This window comes from Cucurbita pepo, chromosome 2, assembly GCF_057944985.1.
Source record: "Cucurbita pepo subsp. pepo isolate OVF chromosome 2, ASM5794498v1, whole genome shotgun sequence".
Lineage (NCBI taxonomy): Eukaryota > Viridiplantae > Streptophyta > Magnoliopsida > Cucurbitales > Cucurbitaceae > Cucurbita > Cucurbita pepo.
The window spans coordinates 12,078,078-12,094,421 of NC_141799.1; the positions used below are offsets into that span (position 1 = coordinate 12,078,078).

General features: G+C 37.9%; 4 protein-coding genes and 1 pseudogene across 5 annotated transcripts; 2 read left to right on the forward strand and 3 right to left on the reverse strand.

Moving 5' to 3' along the window:
• LOC111787719 (uncharacterized) overlaps positions 1-9,570 on the forward strand; it is an 86,552-nt pseudogene extending 76,982 nt beyond the window's left edge.
• On the forward strand, positions 313-3,346 carry LOC111788846 (protein REVEILLE 7-like). The gene is made up of 7 exons (XM_023669397.2): positions 313-469; positions 653-726; positions 1,191-1,322; positions 1,409-1,520; positions 1,607-1,668; positions 1,852-2,238; positions 2,346-3,346. Exons 2-7 carry the CDS (start codon positions 715-717, stop codon positions 3,030-3,032), a joined length of 1,392 nt encoding a protein of 463 aa, XP_023525165.2. The 5' UTR covers positions 313-469; positions 653-714; the 3' UTR covers positions 3,033-3,346.
• LOC111788847 (RNA-binding (RRM/RBD/RNP motifs) family protein) lies at positions 4,119-6,760 on the reverse strand. Its single transcript, XM_087121645.1, has 4 exons — positions 6,403-6,760; positions 6,223-6,291; positions 6,013-6,119; positions 4,119-4,303 (listed from the first exon to the last, which is right to left on the reverse strand). Exons 1-4 carry the CDS (start codon positions 6,755-6,757, stop codon positions 4,217-4,219), a joined length of 618 nt encoding a protein of 205 aa, XP_086977771.1. The 5' UTR covers positions 6,758-6,760; the 3' UTR covers positions 4,119-4,216.
• Positions 9,571-9,954: 384 nt separating the features above from the next.
• Positions 9,955-12,219, reverse strand: LOC111787718 (NAC domain-containing protein 54). Its single transcript, XM_023667750.2, has 3 exons — positions 11,931-12,219; positions 11,508-11,785; positions 9,955-10,547 (listed from the first exon to the last, which is right to left on the reverse strand). Exons 1-3 carry the CDS (start codon positions 12,139-12,141, stop codon positions 10,245-10,247), a joined length of 792 nt encoding a protein of 263 aa, XP_023523518.1. The 5' UTR covers positions 12,142-12,219; the 3' UTR covers positions 9,955-10,244.
• An 897-nt stretch (positions 12,220-13,116) lies between these two features.
• Positions 13,117-15,016, reverse strand: LOC111787717 (putative pectate lyase 2). Of its 2 annotated transcripts, none has more exons than XM_023667749.2 (3): positions 14,352-15,016; positions 13,467-13,596; positions 13,117-13,361 (listed from the first exon to the last, which is right to left on the reverse strand). In XM_023667749.2, exons 1-3 carry the CDS (start codon positions 14,954-14,956, stop codon positions 13,137-13,139), a joined length of 960 nt encoding a protein of 319 aa, XP_023523517.2. In that variant the 5' UTR covers positions 14,957-15,016; the 3' UTR covers positions 13,117-13,136. The 2 variants fall into 2 exon arrangements, with proteins under 2 accessions (XP_023523517.2, XP_086977902.1); XM_087121776.1 differs by having other exon boundaries at positions 13,117-13,336; positions 13,427-13,596.
• Between the last annotated feature and the right edge of the window lie 1,328 nt (positions 15,017-16,344).

Genomic DNA, 16,344 nt, shown 5'->3' on the forward strand with positions numbered 1-16,344 from the left:
CAAGTGATTTTCCATCACTAAAATATCTATTTTTGAGATATTAATAATAATAATAAATAATAATAATAATAATATGTTAATTTGGGATTTATCCATTCACCATTCAATTTCTTCCACAAATATATTATCTTAAATATCTGTGGAAATTGAAAAAGGGTTGGGGGTGGGGGCGGGAGAGTGACGCGTGTACGTGGCAAAGAAAATCCTCAGCCACAAGATTGAGAACCACTTTCTGGAGGATTCCATGTGGAATTAATATGTGCGTCTGACGTGTCACCCCCTCCCTCTCCCTTCCCTCTTCGCTTTTTCTTCTTCCTCTTCTTCTTCCCCTTCTTCTTCTTCTTTCATTATTATGCCCTCTCTCTCAAATCTCATCTCTCTCTCCCTTCCTCTTCTTCTTCTTCTTCCTCCAATCTCTCCATTTCTCTGCTTCTTCTTCTTCCTCCTTTCTCTGCAATCGCCTTACCAGGTTTGTTTTCTCTACTCTGCGTCTCTTTCTCCATTGTTTTCTTTCTTTTCTTCTTCGATGTGTTCTTCTGGTGTTTACTAGGTTTCTGGAGAAGTGAAAAGTTCGACAACTTTATGAATTCCAGAATTGTTGATTCTGATGTTTCGTTTAGCTTCTGCTGAGCCTTTTCAATTTTAATTTCAGGTCCTTGTTTTGGCGGACTGAGACTATACTATACTTCCTCCCCGGTTTTCTTGCCACTGCTGATGGCTGTCCAGGTGAATCCTTCACACCGGTTTTGTTTACGTTTTCTGTACCTCTTAACTTTTCTTGGAAATTTTTTTCTCTCAAACTTGATTGATTGGTTGCCTATGTCTCTGTTTGGATTCGAGTACTCAATTCCTGATTTTCAGTACTCAATTCTCACTTCTTGGGTTTTCTTTGGTACCTTCTTCTTGTTGTTTACTGAGTAATTGACACAAAAACTTGTCCTTCTACTAATTTGGTTGGTTCACCTATAGGCCATAGATCCAATTTACAAGGACTCCTCCTTTTGTTGGTTGAGTACTCCTACGGACTTTGCTTTTGTTTTAATGCTTAATATATTGAGCTATGTTGCATTGTTACCAGGGCTATGATGTAATCATGTATGAAATGGGTTGCTGCTAATTGATGATGGGATTCTACAGCTCCGGTCGGTTTCTTGTGGTCTCTAACTTTCTTATTTCAACATGGAATGCAGGAAAAGAATGATGGCACACTGTCAAACAGCTCAATTGGAGCTAACAATTGCCTTTCTAGTGATGGGACACAACTGGATCCACTTATGCACGTTAGCTCCCTATGTTCCTATGGGAATGAAAGTTCATTGAAGGTAACCTAATTAACTTCTGCAATTTCTCAATTCTCCTATTTTGGAAGGATTTGGGTTTGAGTTCAGGCACTCTAATGTATCAACAGGTTAGGAAGCCCTACACTATTTCAAAACAAAGGGAAAAATGGACAGAGGAAGAGCATCAGAGGTTCCTTGAAGCTCTGAAACTCTATGGTCGTGGCTGGCGTCAGATCAAAGGTAAGGCTGTGTGAAATTAGTTATCTAAATCTGGTGTTTGCAATACCCAACCCATCATTTAGTGCGCTACCTTGATCTTCCTGCAGAACATGTAGGCACCAAAACAGCTGTTCAGATCCGAAGCCATGCTCAGAAATTTTTCTCTAAGGTCAAAAATGCGTTTTGTTTTAGTACCCCCAAACTAAGAATCATTACCAAACAGAATATAATGAAGGATGATAGTGGATTTTTCACCAAAATAGATCGTCACCAAACCCTTTACGCTATTTTCTTACACACTTTATGACCAAACATTCCCACACTGAACTTTTATTTTGTCTTTGTGTTTCAGGTAGTGCGAGAGCCTAGTGGTAGCAATGACAGCTCCATTAACCCAATTGAGATTCCTCCACCTCGACCAAAAAGGAAACCACTGCATCCTTACCCTCGTAAAGCAGTCGATTCTCTTAAGGCAATTTCAGTTGCAAGAGAACCTGAGAGGTCTCCATCTCCAAACCTGTCAATTGCCGAAAAAGAGACCCAATCACCCACCTCCGTACTGACTGCGTTCAGTTCGGATGATCAAATTTCTACGGTTTCGGAGCAACATAATAGATGCTCATCACCTATTTCACAAGCTGTTGACATACAGTCAACTAGATTGCTCTCTGTTAGGAAAGGGGAGATGTTACTGCTCGAATCATCCTCCGAGCGGTTCCCAGAAGACTTTCTTACTCTGGTAATTTGAAATGTCCTTTTAATCTTCCACTTCATTTTCCTTTATGCACTTAACTTGACATCTGGGATCTGACTCTTTTTCTTTTTCTCTCTTTCCTAAACATTCAGAAATCCAAGCCAGGATCAGCATCTAAGAAATTAAACAACAAGTTGCATTCTCCTGTTAAAAGCATAAAGCTTTTTGGAAGAACAGTAATGGTTACTGATGACAAAAAACCATCCTTACATGATTTTGAAGTAACTAAATCGTTGGTACTTGATGGTGAGAGTAAGAATGAGTGTGGAGTGTATGCTGAGAAGCCTGTTCAGATGCTACCTTCAAAACATATGGATGTAAATTTATCTCTTCGGATGGATAACAATGGTGATTGGAATATGTCACCTGGTGGAGCACCTCCTAACAACACCGCACTGAATCAGGAGAATAGTGTCCGTTATGTTGAGGCGATTGCTAATGCTCCTCAAACTTGTTGGTCTTTATATCGAAGTGTACCATATTTTTACCTTGCTCCACCTGATCAAACTAACCAAGTTATGGAAGAAAGGATGCAAAATGACAATTCTGTAGAAAGTTCGTGTGTGGATTCATGTTCTGGCTCCTCGAGTAAGGATAAGAATGAAAACCAGAGCCCGGAATTCGAATGTCAAGACCCTTGTCTGGTAGGAAGAGGTAATAGAAATGAAAGTAAGAAGGGGTTTGTGCCTTACAAGAGATGCTTGGCTCAGAGAGATGTAAGCTCTTCGTTCATTGTTTCAGAAGAGAGAGAAGGCCGGAGAGTTCGAGTTTGCTTATAGCCTCTGCAACGTTATAGTGGAACTGGATCAGCAACAGATTTAAGGTCGATAAATGGAAATGACCAAGATGCTTTGACATGGGTTTCTGAGTTTTTTTTCTCTTTTGCTTGAGATGAAAAAAATGGAGGCCAAACTTGTAGCATGTAAAATCTAAAGTAGCAGGAGGGGCGAAGCCTATAAGGGGTTGCCCAACAACTTCTATCCTGTCTATTCCTGGGTATTTGAGTGACAATTAATCAATCTGTAAAACAAACGGTGTTGCTCTTAACATATTTGCAGATCTTCTTAACATATTTGTAAATTTTGATCCTTCAGCGAAGAGAGTGTACTTATCTTTGAAGAAACTTGATTTAGCTCCCTGGTGGAAATAGTCTAATTTGAAGGCATAAAAAATCGAGCAGTCTAATATTCGATCTTCCTGAAAGTTAAAGACTGAAGGCACTTCAGGGGCAAAAGAATCCACCATCAAAGCATCCATTCAGTGGCAAGCAATCTTAAACTAAAGTATATAAAATCTTTAATTTAACTTAAAAGTATATTACTGTTAATTGGAATTAAAGAAATGAATTGACAAATTCAACTTTTATGCATAACATACACAAATGTTCGCATTTCCAAGCATATAATACACATTCAAAGTACTGAAAAAATCTCTTTCTTTAAGGATGAAGAAAAAAACTTTGCAGGTACCTATGATTACAGGGGGGACGATCCTCAATCTCCAAGAGGAATCATTGACTTGTTCTTGAGTAGACTTTTCTAAAAGGAGATTTAGAAGGGACAGTGGGCCTCTCCTTGTATCGAATTATGTCCCACATTCTCACGAGTCCATGTCTAGTACCCCTAAAAGTCCTCTCTGGTATCCCTAAGGCCATCTGAATATTATTCATCATTTCAGCATTCTTGTCCCCTTTTACAACCTGTGATCTTTGACCATATCTCATGTTTCAGAAGTTCATATTTGGTTAGGTGATCCACTTGACCAATCTCCGATATTAATATCAATTAATTTCAAGAGATAATATGACTCCTGAAACACACTGACTATATATCATACGGACAAGATAAAGCTTACTCACATCAATGACAATAACGCAAAGCCTGTCCGTCCATATATATTATATATGTTTTCCTAAGAGAAAGTACAGCACTTTAAAAAATGAATACCAGGGAAACAATTTTCTCTATGGGCTAGAGTTTTCTTTAAGACCTTGGCGAAGCTCCCATTTGGACTTTGCAACTTCCACAAATATTACCCTGCCATCCAGAAACTAAACCAAAGTTGCCCCTATTAGCTCAGGAAGTTATGAGGCTTGAAACTAACATGCACCAATAAATTTAAGACAACAGGATGATCAAAGATCAAAGAGAAAGAAAGAAAGAACCATGATCAGATGGAAGAGTTCGTACCCTCCAGCTATATAAGCAAGATTTTAAAAAGTAGCCTTTTCCTCTAGCAGGTGGCATCGGAATTTTATCCATGGAATCAGAGATAAGAATATCATATCAATTCATGTTTGTCAATGAGAGGAGGTGGGGAGGTTATATCCATTAAATAAACCACAGAATAAGTTCTTTGACTATTAACTTCTACAAATATAGTTGCCACAGAGTGCCTCATATTTAACAGTACTTTGACCAATTCTGAAACGTGTATACACGAATTGTTCGCTAAAAACATGGAATTATTGAATGAGTTCAATAAAAAGAAATCCTTTCATAACAAGTTCAATAAACAGTGATCGTCTTTTGACAAAGTAAAGCTAGTAATTACGGTTTAACCATGAAATTTCTCTAATCAATTCTCTTCCAAATCTATCTTAAGAATTTCATAACAATGAATTGTGTAGAACAGCCGAATATTATAGAAGCGCTTGATAATTTGGTTTCAGCAGTCTTTTATAGGCTTCCTAAGCCTCCTACATGATTTACTTTGCGATAGAGAGCAAGGAGAATGCCGCCAGTGGAAGTGACTAGTGAGCTGGGGGAGATATAATTGTGGTATATACTTAGGAAGAGATTGAGATGACTTTTAAATATGAATAGTACTTTGAATTCATTAAAAATATTTCACAAAATCTGCAGTGTTTGTTTAATTAATAAAGAATAATTTTGAAAACTTGAAAAACTTACAATAAAACTAAAGTTATCAGTATAACAAATGCTTAGATCTTAACTACAAACATGTCCACTGAAGCATTTGTGCCATCTTGCACAAGCAACACAATTCATTTTGACATTTGAAGAAGGTGGTAGAACAGGAAGCAAGACCAGAAATAACTGGATGAACGGAAGCAAGATTAGGAATATCTGGAGGAATGCTACCTTGAATCTACTATAACTAACTCCTCCTATCAAGATATATACTGGAATGGCCCAGATCCACAACTAGCAGATATTGTCCTCTTTGGGCTTTTCCCTTTCGGGCTTCCCCTCAAGGCTTTAAAACGCGTCTGCTAGGGGAAGGTTTCCACACCCTTATAAATGGTGGTTTGTTCTCCTCCCCAACCAATGTGGGACATCACATATACTCTCTACCAAAATTTATAGAGAATTTGAAGGTCTATTGCTGCTGGTGTAATGCGTAAATTGGAGGCCATTGAAGGTAACAATTTTTTTGTAATGTATAGAGCTGTGCATTCTATAATCTTATATCAGAAGGTAGAGGAAGATTTATTTGTACCAAAAAGCATTGCTGAAGATGGCAGTTGATGCAATTGAACGTGGTAATTCCTAGATTATAGTCATTTTGAATCTTTATAGATGGATTTGTCTAAGGCTAGAGAAGACTAAATGGGATATACTTTAGACAGTGAGTCGTATATGCATTACAAAATCACAGTGAACAAGAAAAGATCATTAAGACTGTCCAACTCAAATGAGATAATGAAATTTTCAAAACTATTGTGAATGGTAGTATAGTACTGCTTGCGACGAACACTTAGAACAATAATATGCATTATGGAAACATTTGAAGTACCTTGCCGTGCATTCCCTCGATAGCTTTTTGAGATTCCTCTTCAGTAGCATAACGGAGGAACGCAAATCCTCTTGGTCTATTGGCTACTTTATCCATCACCAAATTGACTGAAATTTATAACAATTGATAGAAGTTAGCGCCAAATATCAACGATTTCACTTTATTGACAAAACGGAACGTTCATAATATACAAGTGAAGCAGTCGACGACCTTCTACAAGTTGGCCAAAGCTTGTGAAAGCATTTCGCAGGCTCTCTTCAGTGGTCCGAAACGAAAGTCCTACACTCATGGAATTGGAACCATTCGATAAATCCAAATTTCATTTACATACATAGCAAAATTACGCCTAAATGAAGGGAAAAATAAGCAATTGAGAGGAAGAAAATCAACCACTAACGTAGAGCCTGGTTGAAGGCGAGTATCTTCTGGGAGAAGGCGAAGGTGAAGAAGAGACGCAGGTCACAGAAAAGAGCGGCGAGTCTGAAATTGAACGAGTCTTCTTCACAGAGAAGAAAGGGAGTGGCGTAGTACTGTAAGCTAATTTGGATTGAATGCTTTGAATTCGCATGCGCGTCACGGTTGAACGGATATTGTTATAATCAGTGGACTGAAGCTGAAAGAACGGTATCGGAACAGCTGAGAATAGCAATCCGGCGGTCATTTTCGTCTTCTCCGGCGCTTCAGCCGAAAGCCGGTGAAACAATTTCAGGAATTCGTAATCCGGAAGATTGAGGATCGTACCCATTTTCTTTTTCTTTTTTTTCTTTTTTTCTGCGAATCTAGACCTGTGTAACGACGACGTTTTGCGGATCTAGACCCCTGAAACGACGACGTATCAGTGCATAGTTTAATTATAAATTTAGTTTTGGATGAATTATAAAATGCAATGTTTATTTATTTTCTTCAGTAAAATTTGTGCCGTTACTACTTTCTCGTCCGCTCATCTCTACTTCTCACAGCTTCTCTTCCCTGTAATTTCTTCCCCATATCGTCTGCAATCCTCTCAGGTCACTTCTCTCCTCCATTATTCCCTTCAACCTCCTTGCTTAAACGGTGTACAAACACTAAATTTCAGTATTGAAACGTTTCTTTTTCAGAACGGAGCAGCTTCCCCTGCATCATACCGCCGCCGTTTACCTTTTGGACTTCGTAACAGGTGCTTCTGATCTTTCGTGCCCCATTCTTTATGGTTGTTGTTTTAGTTGCACGTGTAATGTTATTCCTATGTTAAGAACTTTTAGCGATAGACTATCCAACGTGCTTAATTTTGCCATTTGGAGGGAAGGAGCTGATGCAAATGTGATATTTTTGTCGATATCTGTAATTGCGAGTGTTCTGAACTTTCACGTGTATGAATATCTATGGAACAAATTGTGTCTGTGCCAGTTCCATGGAGGGTTCTCTTTCTTGATGTTATTATGATTACTTAGAATGATCTCTCTCAGTTCAGCGATGAGTGGTCATTTCGTCAAAATGCGACTGAAGTTATAGGTATCCAGAGAAGTGGAGCTACAATAGCTTTTGACTATTTCATGCATTTGCCAATGCAAGATGTTTGTGGGAACTTTGACATTGGTTCTTTCCATCACAGAGTGCTGAATGGATTTGAGCGCATGAGGAGGCTTTATGAATACATGGAGGATGGGGATCTTTGGAGGTGGAGTCTCCCAAATAGTAAGGCTCTAAGCAGTGGTTTGAAAGACTTGAATAGTGAATATGAGACCCTGTTGAATCCTAGCTTATTTGATTAGGTAATTTGTTGCGAGTCTGTTCAAACTTGCTTGTCTAAACATCAAATGTCTTCTTTGTGCTTGGATTATAAACTTTTGATAAAGAAAGAATCCAAGTAGCTGCAAAATCCTGATGGCTTCTAGATAACATAGATTGTTTGATGGTTCATTTGATCGCTTATATGTTTTGAAAAATATTGAATTGAAGAATGCAGAGCTTTTCAATCTCTCAAGATAAGTGATTTTCTATCATGTATTGATTTTCTTAATTTTCAAACAAATGCTACTTGTTCTTAGACTTTAGCTAGCTTCCTTGCATCCTCCCTCTTTCTCCCTCTCTTGTAATTTGTCTGCATTCTCTCTTGGATGACTAAAATAAGTCAGTATCACTAGAGATAACGAGTGTATCACACAAACAAAAATTAATAAACGATGCTCGTAATCAATTGTAAAACATTACACTTGGTGGTGGAGCTTTTCAACGTTGCCCGGTAAGTCCCTGATATCACTGAATTGAAATTTTAGATTAAATGTTACTTATCATGTTGTCTGAATTATCAATTAAACAAGTAGTTCGTTAGTTGGCTTGATTATGTTTTTCAAATATTTGTTTTGAATTCAAGAAACGAATTGTGTTTGAGGTCTTTGGTTTTCATCATGAGCCTGAATTTTTCTTTTCAATTGGCTGAAATTTTCTTTACCAAATGATTAGTCATCAATTCACAGTCCATGCTAGTCGGTCCCCATTAAATTATGGAAGAGAATGGATCAGAAAATTGGGAAATAATTAAGATTAAGACATAGGCCAAAGTAAAGAATCTTTTGATTGGTAGCATGAATGCTTCTGTACTCTCCCCCTCATAAAGTGGTTATGTCTTAGTGATTGTCGATTATTTTGTATTCGTAACTTACGGAAGCAATAGCTATTCGCCGTACTGCTAACTAACCACATTGATTCCATCTTCCTTTCTGGCTTGAATCCTTGACATTTGTCCTGTTTTCATTTTCTCTTCCAGTTTGATATCCCACATTGATTAGGGAGGAGAACGAAACACCCTTTATAAGAGTGTGGAAATTTTTCCCTAGCAGACGCGTTTTAAAGCCTTGAGGGAAAACTCGAAAGGGAAAGCTCAAAGAGGACAATATCTGCTAGCGGTATGCTTGGGCCGTTACAAATGGTATCAGAGCCAGACACCGGACTATGTGCCAGCGAGGAGGTTGTTCCCCGAAGGGGGGTAGACACGAGGCGGTGTGCCAGTAAGGACGCTGGGCCCATTGGTGGTGGTCCCACATCAACTGGAGAAAGGAATGGGTGCCAGCGAGGACATTGGGCTAGGCCCTAAAGGGGGTGGATTGTGGTATCCCACGTTGGTTGGGGAGGAGAATGAAGCATCTTTATAAGGGTGTGGAAACCTTTCCCAAGCAGACGCGTTTTAAAGCCTTGAGGGAAAGCCCAAAGAGGACAATATCTGCTAGCAATGTGCTTGGGCCGTTACACTTTGTAATTCTTGTAGAGACATTGGGCTACACTTTGTAATTCTTGTAGAGACATTGGGGCCATTGTATACCAAGTCCCTGCACTTGGGAATGATCAGGTGTTGAAAATAAGTCTTAGAATTGTGCCCGACGAATACACAAGTATCTCACAGGTTGGATGCTTCTTATCTTTAGAAATCAAACATTAATTCAATGATGAGCTAATAATGATAATTCTTTTTTCGATCTCAACCTTTTTCCTTCCATTTCTCAGGAATTTGAAGGTGAGGGCCATAAAAATGCGAGCTCCTTCATGTTAAGCTCCACAGAATTCCAGAAGTGGAAGATTTGAATAAGGCACAAAAGTATGCAAGCGTAAAGTGAATTTGGGCATGGAGGATTTTGTGTGCCTTACCTTTGTCATTCAAGGTAATGTTATAGTAGCAGCATCATAACCCTTCTACAGACTAAAACAGCAAAAACAGATTCCTCAAGCCAAATGGATGAGTCTACTCTAAACTATAGTATAGACATTATTGAGGATAATGTTAATGGCTTTCATACAGATAAATCTAGGCGGTGTTCGAGATGGCTCAACCGTGAAACTTAAAGTACGATCATCAAGATGTAAGTCTTTGGTTGTTCTTGATGCTATGGATTGGTTTAGGTAAAAATGGAAAAAAGAAAAAGGAAATCAGTATATATGATGTTGTTTTTATTAAGTAACACCCAGAGATCAGATAATTCACCAAGAAAAGGTGAAACCAAAATATATTCCATAGAGTCTTGTATTCTACTTGATTTAGTTTGACCCTACAGAAGTCACCAACCAAACCCACAATCCAAAACACATAATCTACAGATGGAAATTGACAAATGTGACCATCTTTTTCCTCGCTCTTTCTTCCCAATCCCATCAACTCGTATTATATATAGAGAGAGATACATGTATTAATAATTATTATAGTAAAAGGAAAAAAATATACCAACCATTAAATCTATAAATTATTAGCAACCAATATGGTTTCAATTGGTGAATGTCAGGTGAGAAAGCTCGTCAAGGCCAATGGCTGATGAATTGGAAGCACACCATGCATCTTCTGTAATGAATTGCATCCATGAATCGTCCTTCTCTTCTTCTTCCACACAAGAAGATGAAGCTGCCATCAGAACATCAGGTGACAAATTTTCATAATCATTGACTAATGTTTGTGATGTTGAGTTTGAGTTGTGATGATCCATAAATGACAGACTGCTTTGCCCACCTTGTTCTTCAACTTCCGAACATATTCCATTTTTCTTGAACACTCTACACAAGGCGTAAGAATCCTGCAACAACCCCATACAAAAACACTTCCAATTTTTCATCTCATTTCTGATTGTCTTTTGACTTTATCTCTTTTCTTTAATCTGTTTCCATTATGTGATCTAAGATGGTATCTTGTGAATTGAACTGCTTGCAGAAAAAACAGAGTATGTGTAACAAGTTGAACAAAACTTTAGAAAGGTATTTTGGGAGATTTTAGTGATTGGAATAAAGGGAAAAGTGAGAGAGAGACATGTTCTTACAACAGAAAAAGCAAATCATGGGGGACTCTTCTCTCTCTTCCTCTCTCTGGGGAATCCAACTTAGAGAATAGAATAGATCATCAAAAATGCTGGAAAGATGGAATATATTAAACAACAAATAATAGGCTGTGTGTGTGATTCAAGTCATAGGGTATACCACTTTTGTCTCATTTTCCATATGAAAACAAAACCCAACCCCAACTTTTATCACTTGAAAGATCCTAGTACAAGTAAAGAATATGTATGTCACTCTACATGGTGTCGTTCATAACCATTTGATTTTTTATTGTTTAGATTGAGGCCGAGGGCTTTAGCTTTCGGTGAAGTCGTTTGATGTTTCACCATAGTTATAGCCTTAGTATTGGAAGGTGGAAGAATATATATAGCAACCTTTAAGGAGCTTGCTTTCTATTTCCAACCAATGCCAAAGGAAAAGTGTGGAGTGGGTGAAGAAAAAAAGTGAACTCAAAAAATCTTTGTCGATGTTCTATCTTCTAAAGAAGAATATGATTGCAAAGAAACAAAAATCAAAAGAGCAAGAAAGAAAAGAAAGATACAACCAAATCCAAAGAAGCTGGTAATCATTGTGAATGGGAAAAAGTTGACTGTGGGAGAGTGAAAAAAAGGAACACATGTATCCAAATTCTTCCAAATGGGTTAGTTAGTTATTCAAATTAAAGCTAATGTTCCATATTTCAAATCCAAAAACAATGTTTATACCTGAATGCCGGAGTTGTCCTCGTAGTCTTTATCGTCTAGGCGATATTCATGCATGACCCAGTCGGTCCTTATGCCTTGAGGTGCTCGGCCTCTGTAGTAAACTAGTGTCTTCTTCATCCCAATGGCTCGGTTTTGAGACGAGACTCTCCTGTCTTTTCCAGTTGATTTCCAGTAGCCTGCTCTCGTAGCTCGATTGGTTCTAAACCCATTTGGATATTTTCTATCTCTAGGCCCGAAGAAGTACCATTCTGGGTCTCTACTTGGCAGAAACGACTTTTCTACAACAAATATCCATTGTAGTTTCTCAATTATCAACCACATTCCTCCTCTAAAACTCTCTCGCTTTATTAGTTGTCAATCTAAACATAACTCAATTGATATAAGACATATAAGACAGAAACAAAGAAAGTAAAGTTAAGTAACCTGATAATTCCCAAGGCTCGCATTTGTAGAGATCGACCTCGGGAATGATATCAAGCTCGATTTCTTGGCCACTTATCTTCCTCTTGAGATAGTAGTTGACAAGCTCTTCGTCGGTGGGATGGAACCGAAAGCCTGGAGGCAAGCCCACTGGCGCCATTGATTCCTTTTGAGTTGGTAACCAATTGGTGGATTGAGAACTCTTTCCCCACATCGTTAAAACTCCCTATATATAAAAGAGGATTCAAAGTAACTTCTTCTCTTTGGGATCGTTTTCTTTTCTTTTCTTTTCTTTTTCTTTTGTTTTTTGGCCTCTCCCCCTCCCTTCTTTCTCTTTTGTAGATTCTTGGACAAACGTTTCACACAAGCCCTTTACTTCTCTCTCTCGTTCGTTCGATAGGTACTCATTGTAACAATCTAAGTCCACCGCTAACGGATATTGTCCACCTCAGCCCATTACCTATCGCTGGCAGCCTCACAGTTTTAAAACGTGTTTGCTAATGAGAGCTTCCACACCCTTATAAGAAATGCTTCGTTCCCCCTCTAACCGATGTGAGATCTCACACTTCGGCCTGTTACATATCGTTATCAGCCTCAGTTTTAAAACGTGTCTAGTAGTGAGAGATTTCCCCACCCTTGTAAGAAATGCTTCTTTCCCCTCTCTAATCGATGTGGGATCTCACACTTCAACCCATTACATATCGACATCGGCCTCACAACTCTAAAACGTGTCTAGTATTGAAAGATTTCCACACTCTTATAAGGAATGCTTCTTTCCCCTCTCTAACGAACGTGAGATCTCACACTCCGGCCCATTACATATCGTCATCAGCCTCAAGGTTTTAAAACGTGTCTGCTAGGGAGAGGTTTCCACACCCTTATAAAGAATGTTCCATTCCTTTCTCCAACCGACATAAGATCTCACATTCATAATCAACCATATTTGGAATGGTAGCACCACGCGTGCCGCGACATTGATACTCCTCATGTTTCTTTCTTCTTGTTTTTCAATATTCCTTTCGATCCTTAAAGGGCTCTCTGTTTTAAGTGTGTTCATCAATTTTTCACTTTCTGGGTCTTAATTAATTGTGTGTTTGAATATGCCTCAACACTTATTATCACTTAATTATCATCATTCATTCGTTAATTAACAATACAAAGATGGGAGAGTCCCATCCTTATTTGACAGGAAACAACAATTCCAAGTGGTCAACACCTTGAACGTGGTGAGCAGCGCAGGGCGCCGGAAGAGCTTGTCAATGACCGCAACCACTTGGCGTCTACCACTGGGAAGCGCTGCAGGGCATTGTAATTTGGCTTGACACCGCCTCGGCCAGCGCCGATCTGTGCGAAGGAAGCGCCGTTTTCAAAAACGTCTCTTACTGAATGGAACTTCCACTTGGCGTTCTCTACTTTGCCTGTGCTCCATATGATCTGCATTTTATGATTTCAAATAAGCATTTGTTGTTGTTTGGTAAGAAAAGGCTCAATTTTTTAACCAAATATGGAGTTTTTATATATTGTTGTTGTTATTATTGCCTGTTTTGATTTTGATGCAATGAAGAGGTTGGCTTCACTCTTCACACTAGGATTCATGCTGCCTCCAATTGCGTATTGTGTCCAACCTTGGTACAAATTGTTCGCCACGTGTGCATACCCGTATCGAATCCTGTATTTTCATACCAAATTTTGTTAAATTAATAAAAAAGAAAATATCCGTAAACTTTATATTTTGTCTCAAAATTATAAATTTATAAGAATTTCAATATTACCTTTAAACTAAAAAAAAAAAAAGATAGTTACTGGTAATAATTTATTTCAAAATATCTTTGGACTTTCAAAAGTTTCGTTGTGCTTCTCAAGTAAAAAAAGCTGAAAAATACTTTTACCATTAATACTATGTTTAATAATTATTCGTGAACTTTTGTAAAATAAAATTAAAAAGTTTTATCGTAAGACAATGTCTATGTATACCTCATATGTCATCTCTATGTCTATCTATACCTCATATCATCTCTATCTTCAATTTTAAGGGTACCCTAAAAAAAATTAAAATTTTTAGTTATTTTTTTAAAGGGTACTAACAATTTCGTCCATATACGAATTATTTTTTAACTTTTTAAAAAAATTAATATTTTTTTTTTAAAAAAGCTCGGTATCAATAAAACTTAAGAAAGATATTTTTGAAACTTTTTTTAACGTGTTTTAAAACAAATTATTAATAGTTTTCATCCCAAATTAACAATAAAGATATTTTTTTTAATTTATTCTAAAGTTTAATGGTATTTTTGAGTTTAATAAACACTATTAAAAATTTTGAAAATTTTAAAAAGTATTTTTAAGATAAAATACAAAATTTACAAATATTTTTATTAATTTAACCTTCAAATTTATGTTATGTTTTGATACCGTGTTAAATGTTACCTGGGCATCCGTTGGTTGCAATTAGGTCCGAAATGGTTATAAACGAGAGTAACCTTCATATTTCGGTCCCGAATATAATCATCGTCGTGACCCAAAAGTATAACCTTATCTTGATCTCTCAACCAATTGTTAGAAATGGTGATATCCGTAGAGCCTCTAGTGACATCAATCAGCCCATCCTCACACCGATACAGCGTGTTATGGTCAATCCAAATCTTAGAAGCACTAACCAAACGAATGGCATCACCGTCCACGTGTCCCAACGAAACGATCTTGGAACCCGGCCCCATTACACGGCCAGCCGCCTGGGCCTTGCAATGGTGGATAATAAGCCCATGGATTATGACATTGGTGGCTCTAGACACCATCAGACACGCATTCCCCGTGATGTGGACGGTGGCGCCACGGCCGTCGATGGCCGTGTAGCTGCTAATAAGAAGCGGCTTGTTAAGCACAATGTGCATGTCTTTTTGAAACGTGATCCACACTTTGGGTTTGATCATTGTGGCGCCGTATCTGAGGGTGCCTGGGCGTGGGGTTATTGGGTCGTCGCTGGGGTCCGTGACTTGGTAGTGTACGAGGTTTCTTCCTATGTTGTTGGTCATTTTTCCTACAAACCCAATTGAACAAAGGGCGAGCTTTTGCCTGTTTTTTCTCCAGTATGGGTTCGGTCGCCAGCATCGGTCGATGGCATTCATGTTCATGGCGCGGGCTTCCGTGTGGGAAACGGCGGCCAGGAGTGCCACGGAAATGAGCGACAGGATAATGAGCTGAGTGGCCATGTTTGGTGGTTGTTGTGTTGGTGGTGATGAATTGTGGGAATGGTCAATTTATATGAAGAGAAGAGAGGATCCGAGGAGCAGTTACTCGTATTGGAGAGTTTCATTTGTTCATTTAAAATGGAGTTTTCAATGTAAAAAAATAACGTTTTTAAGCGCTTGAAAAACGATTTCGAATCAGCTCAAAATCATCGGATTTACTATGATGTTCGTATTTGTCGAACTACAAAAAAAAATCAATCTTTTGTTACTAAAATTTGGACGTGGAGTATGTGTTGTGTATAACTTTTAAAACTTATTAAGCATATAAATTAAGGGAAAAAAATGTATAAACGTATACCCTGAATTAAGATGTTAGAGGATTGTTGAACTTAACGTCAAATTTGATATGTAGATTTTGTTAGATGAACACGACTCTCCACGATTATATGATATTGTCCATTTGAACATAAGCTTTCCTGACTTTCTTTTGGGCTTCCCAAAAGGTCCATACGAGATAGTATTCTAACCGATGATCATTCCCTAAATTAGCGAATCATTTTCTTCTGGAGTCTTCGTCATTTTTTACTATGACTTCGAGGCTCACAATACTTTTGTTCGACATTTGATGATTCTATTGACATAACTAAGTTTAGAGCATAACTTTGATACCATGTTAGATGAACACGACTCTCTGTAAAAGTATAATATTGTCCACTTTGAGTATATAAGCTGTCATAGGTTTGCTTTGGGCTTCTAGAAGGTCTCATCCTAATGAAGATAGCGTTTCTTGATTATAAACTCATGTTCATTCCTTAAATTAGTCGATATGAGACTTTCATCCAACAAACTTAACCTGTAAGACCGAAGCTCGTGGTGACTCGTCCTAAATAAGACGATAAATTCTTATTTAAACGGAGAATATGGTAGCCGTTAGGGTTGTTGACAGTCCAGACCATAGTTTAAGGGGCCCCTTGTGGAGGTCCAGCATGTGAGCGTAGCGGGCCAAACCTTTTAACCCTTGATAGTTCGAGAACGCAACAAATAAAAACTATCTAGATATTCATCTATAATAAAATATCAAATATGATATATATAATAAAATATAATTCAATACTAAATATCTTTAACTATATCCAACCCTAAACAAATATCGAATATTTACAAGATAGAACGCATCACTAACATCTATTAACTTTAAAGTGTGACAGGTAATAAATAAAAAAATCATTGAT

Excerpts from the sequence above, each read along its gene's own strand:
- LOC111788846 (XM_023669397.2), top strand. Across the intron at positions 1,669-1,851 it reads CTCAGAAATTTTTCTCTAAG|GTAGTGCGAGAGCCTAGTGG; the intron begins GTCAAAAATGCG and ends TTTGTGTTTCAG. Across the intron at positions 2,239-2,345 it reads CAGAAGACTTTCTTACTCTG|AAATCCAAGCCAGGATCAGC; the intron begins GTAATTTGAAAT and ends CTAAACATTCAG.
- LOC111787717 (XM_087121776.1), bottom strand. The coding sequence starts at position 14,956 with ATGACCAACAACATAGGAAGAAACCTCGTACACTACCAAGTCACGGAC. Across the intron at positions 13,597-14,351 it reads TGCAACCAACGGATGCCCAG|GATTCGATACGGGTATGCAC; the intron begins GTAACATTTAAC and ends ATGAAAATACAG. Across the intron at positions 13,337-13,426 it reads ATATAAAAACTCCATATTTG|AGAACGCCAAGTGGAAGTTC; the intron begins GTTAAAAAATTG and ends CAGGCAAAGTAG.
- LOC111787718 (XM_023667750.2), bottom strand. The coding sequence starts at position 12,141 with ATGTGGGGAAAGAGTTCTCAATCCACCAATTGGTTACCAACTCAAAAG. Across the intron at positions 11,786-11,930 it reads CGAGCCTTGGGAATTATCAG|AAAAGTCGTTTCTGCCAAGT; the intron begins GTTACTTAACTT and ends TATTTGTTGTAG. Across the intron at positions 10,548-11,507 it reads AGGACAACTCCGGCATTCAG|GATTCTTACGCCTTGTGTAG; the intron begins GTATAAACATTG and ends GGGTTGTTGCAG.
- LOC111788847 (XM_087121645.1), bottom strand. The coding sequence starts at position 6,757 with ATGGGTACGATCCTCAATCTTCCGGATTACGAATTCCTGAAATTGTTT. Across the intron at positions 6,120-6,222 it reads CTTTGGCCAACTTGTAGAAG|TCAATTTGGTGATGGATAAA; the intron begins GTCGTCGACTGC and ends TATAAATTTCAG. Across the intron at positions 4,304-6,012 it reads TCGAGGGAATGCACGGCAAG|TTTCTGGATGGCAGGGTAAT; the intron begins GTACTTCAAATG and ends ACTTTGGTTTAG.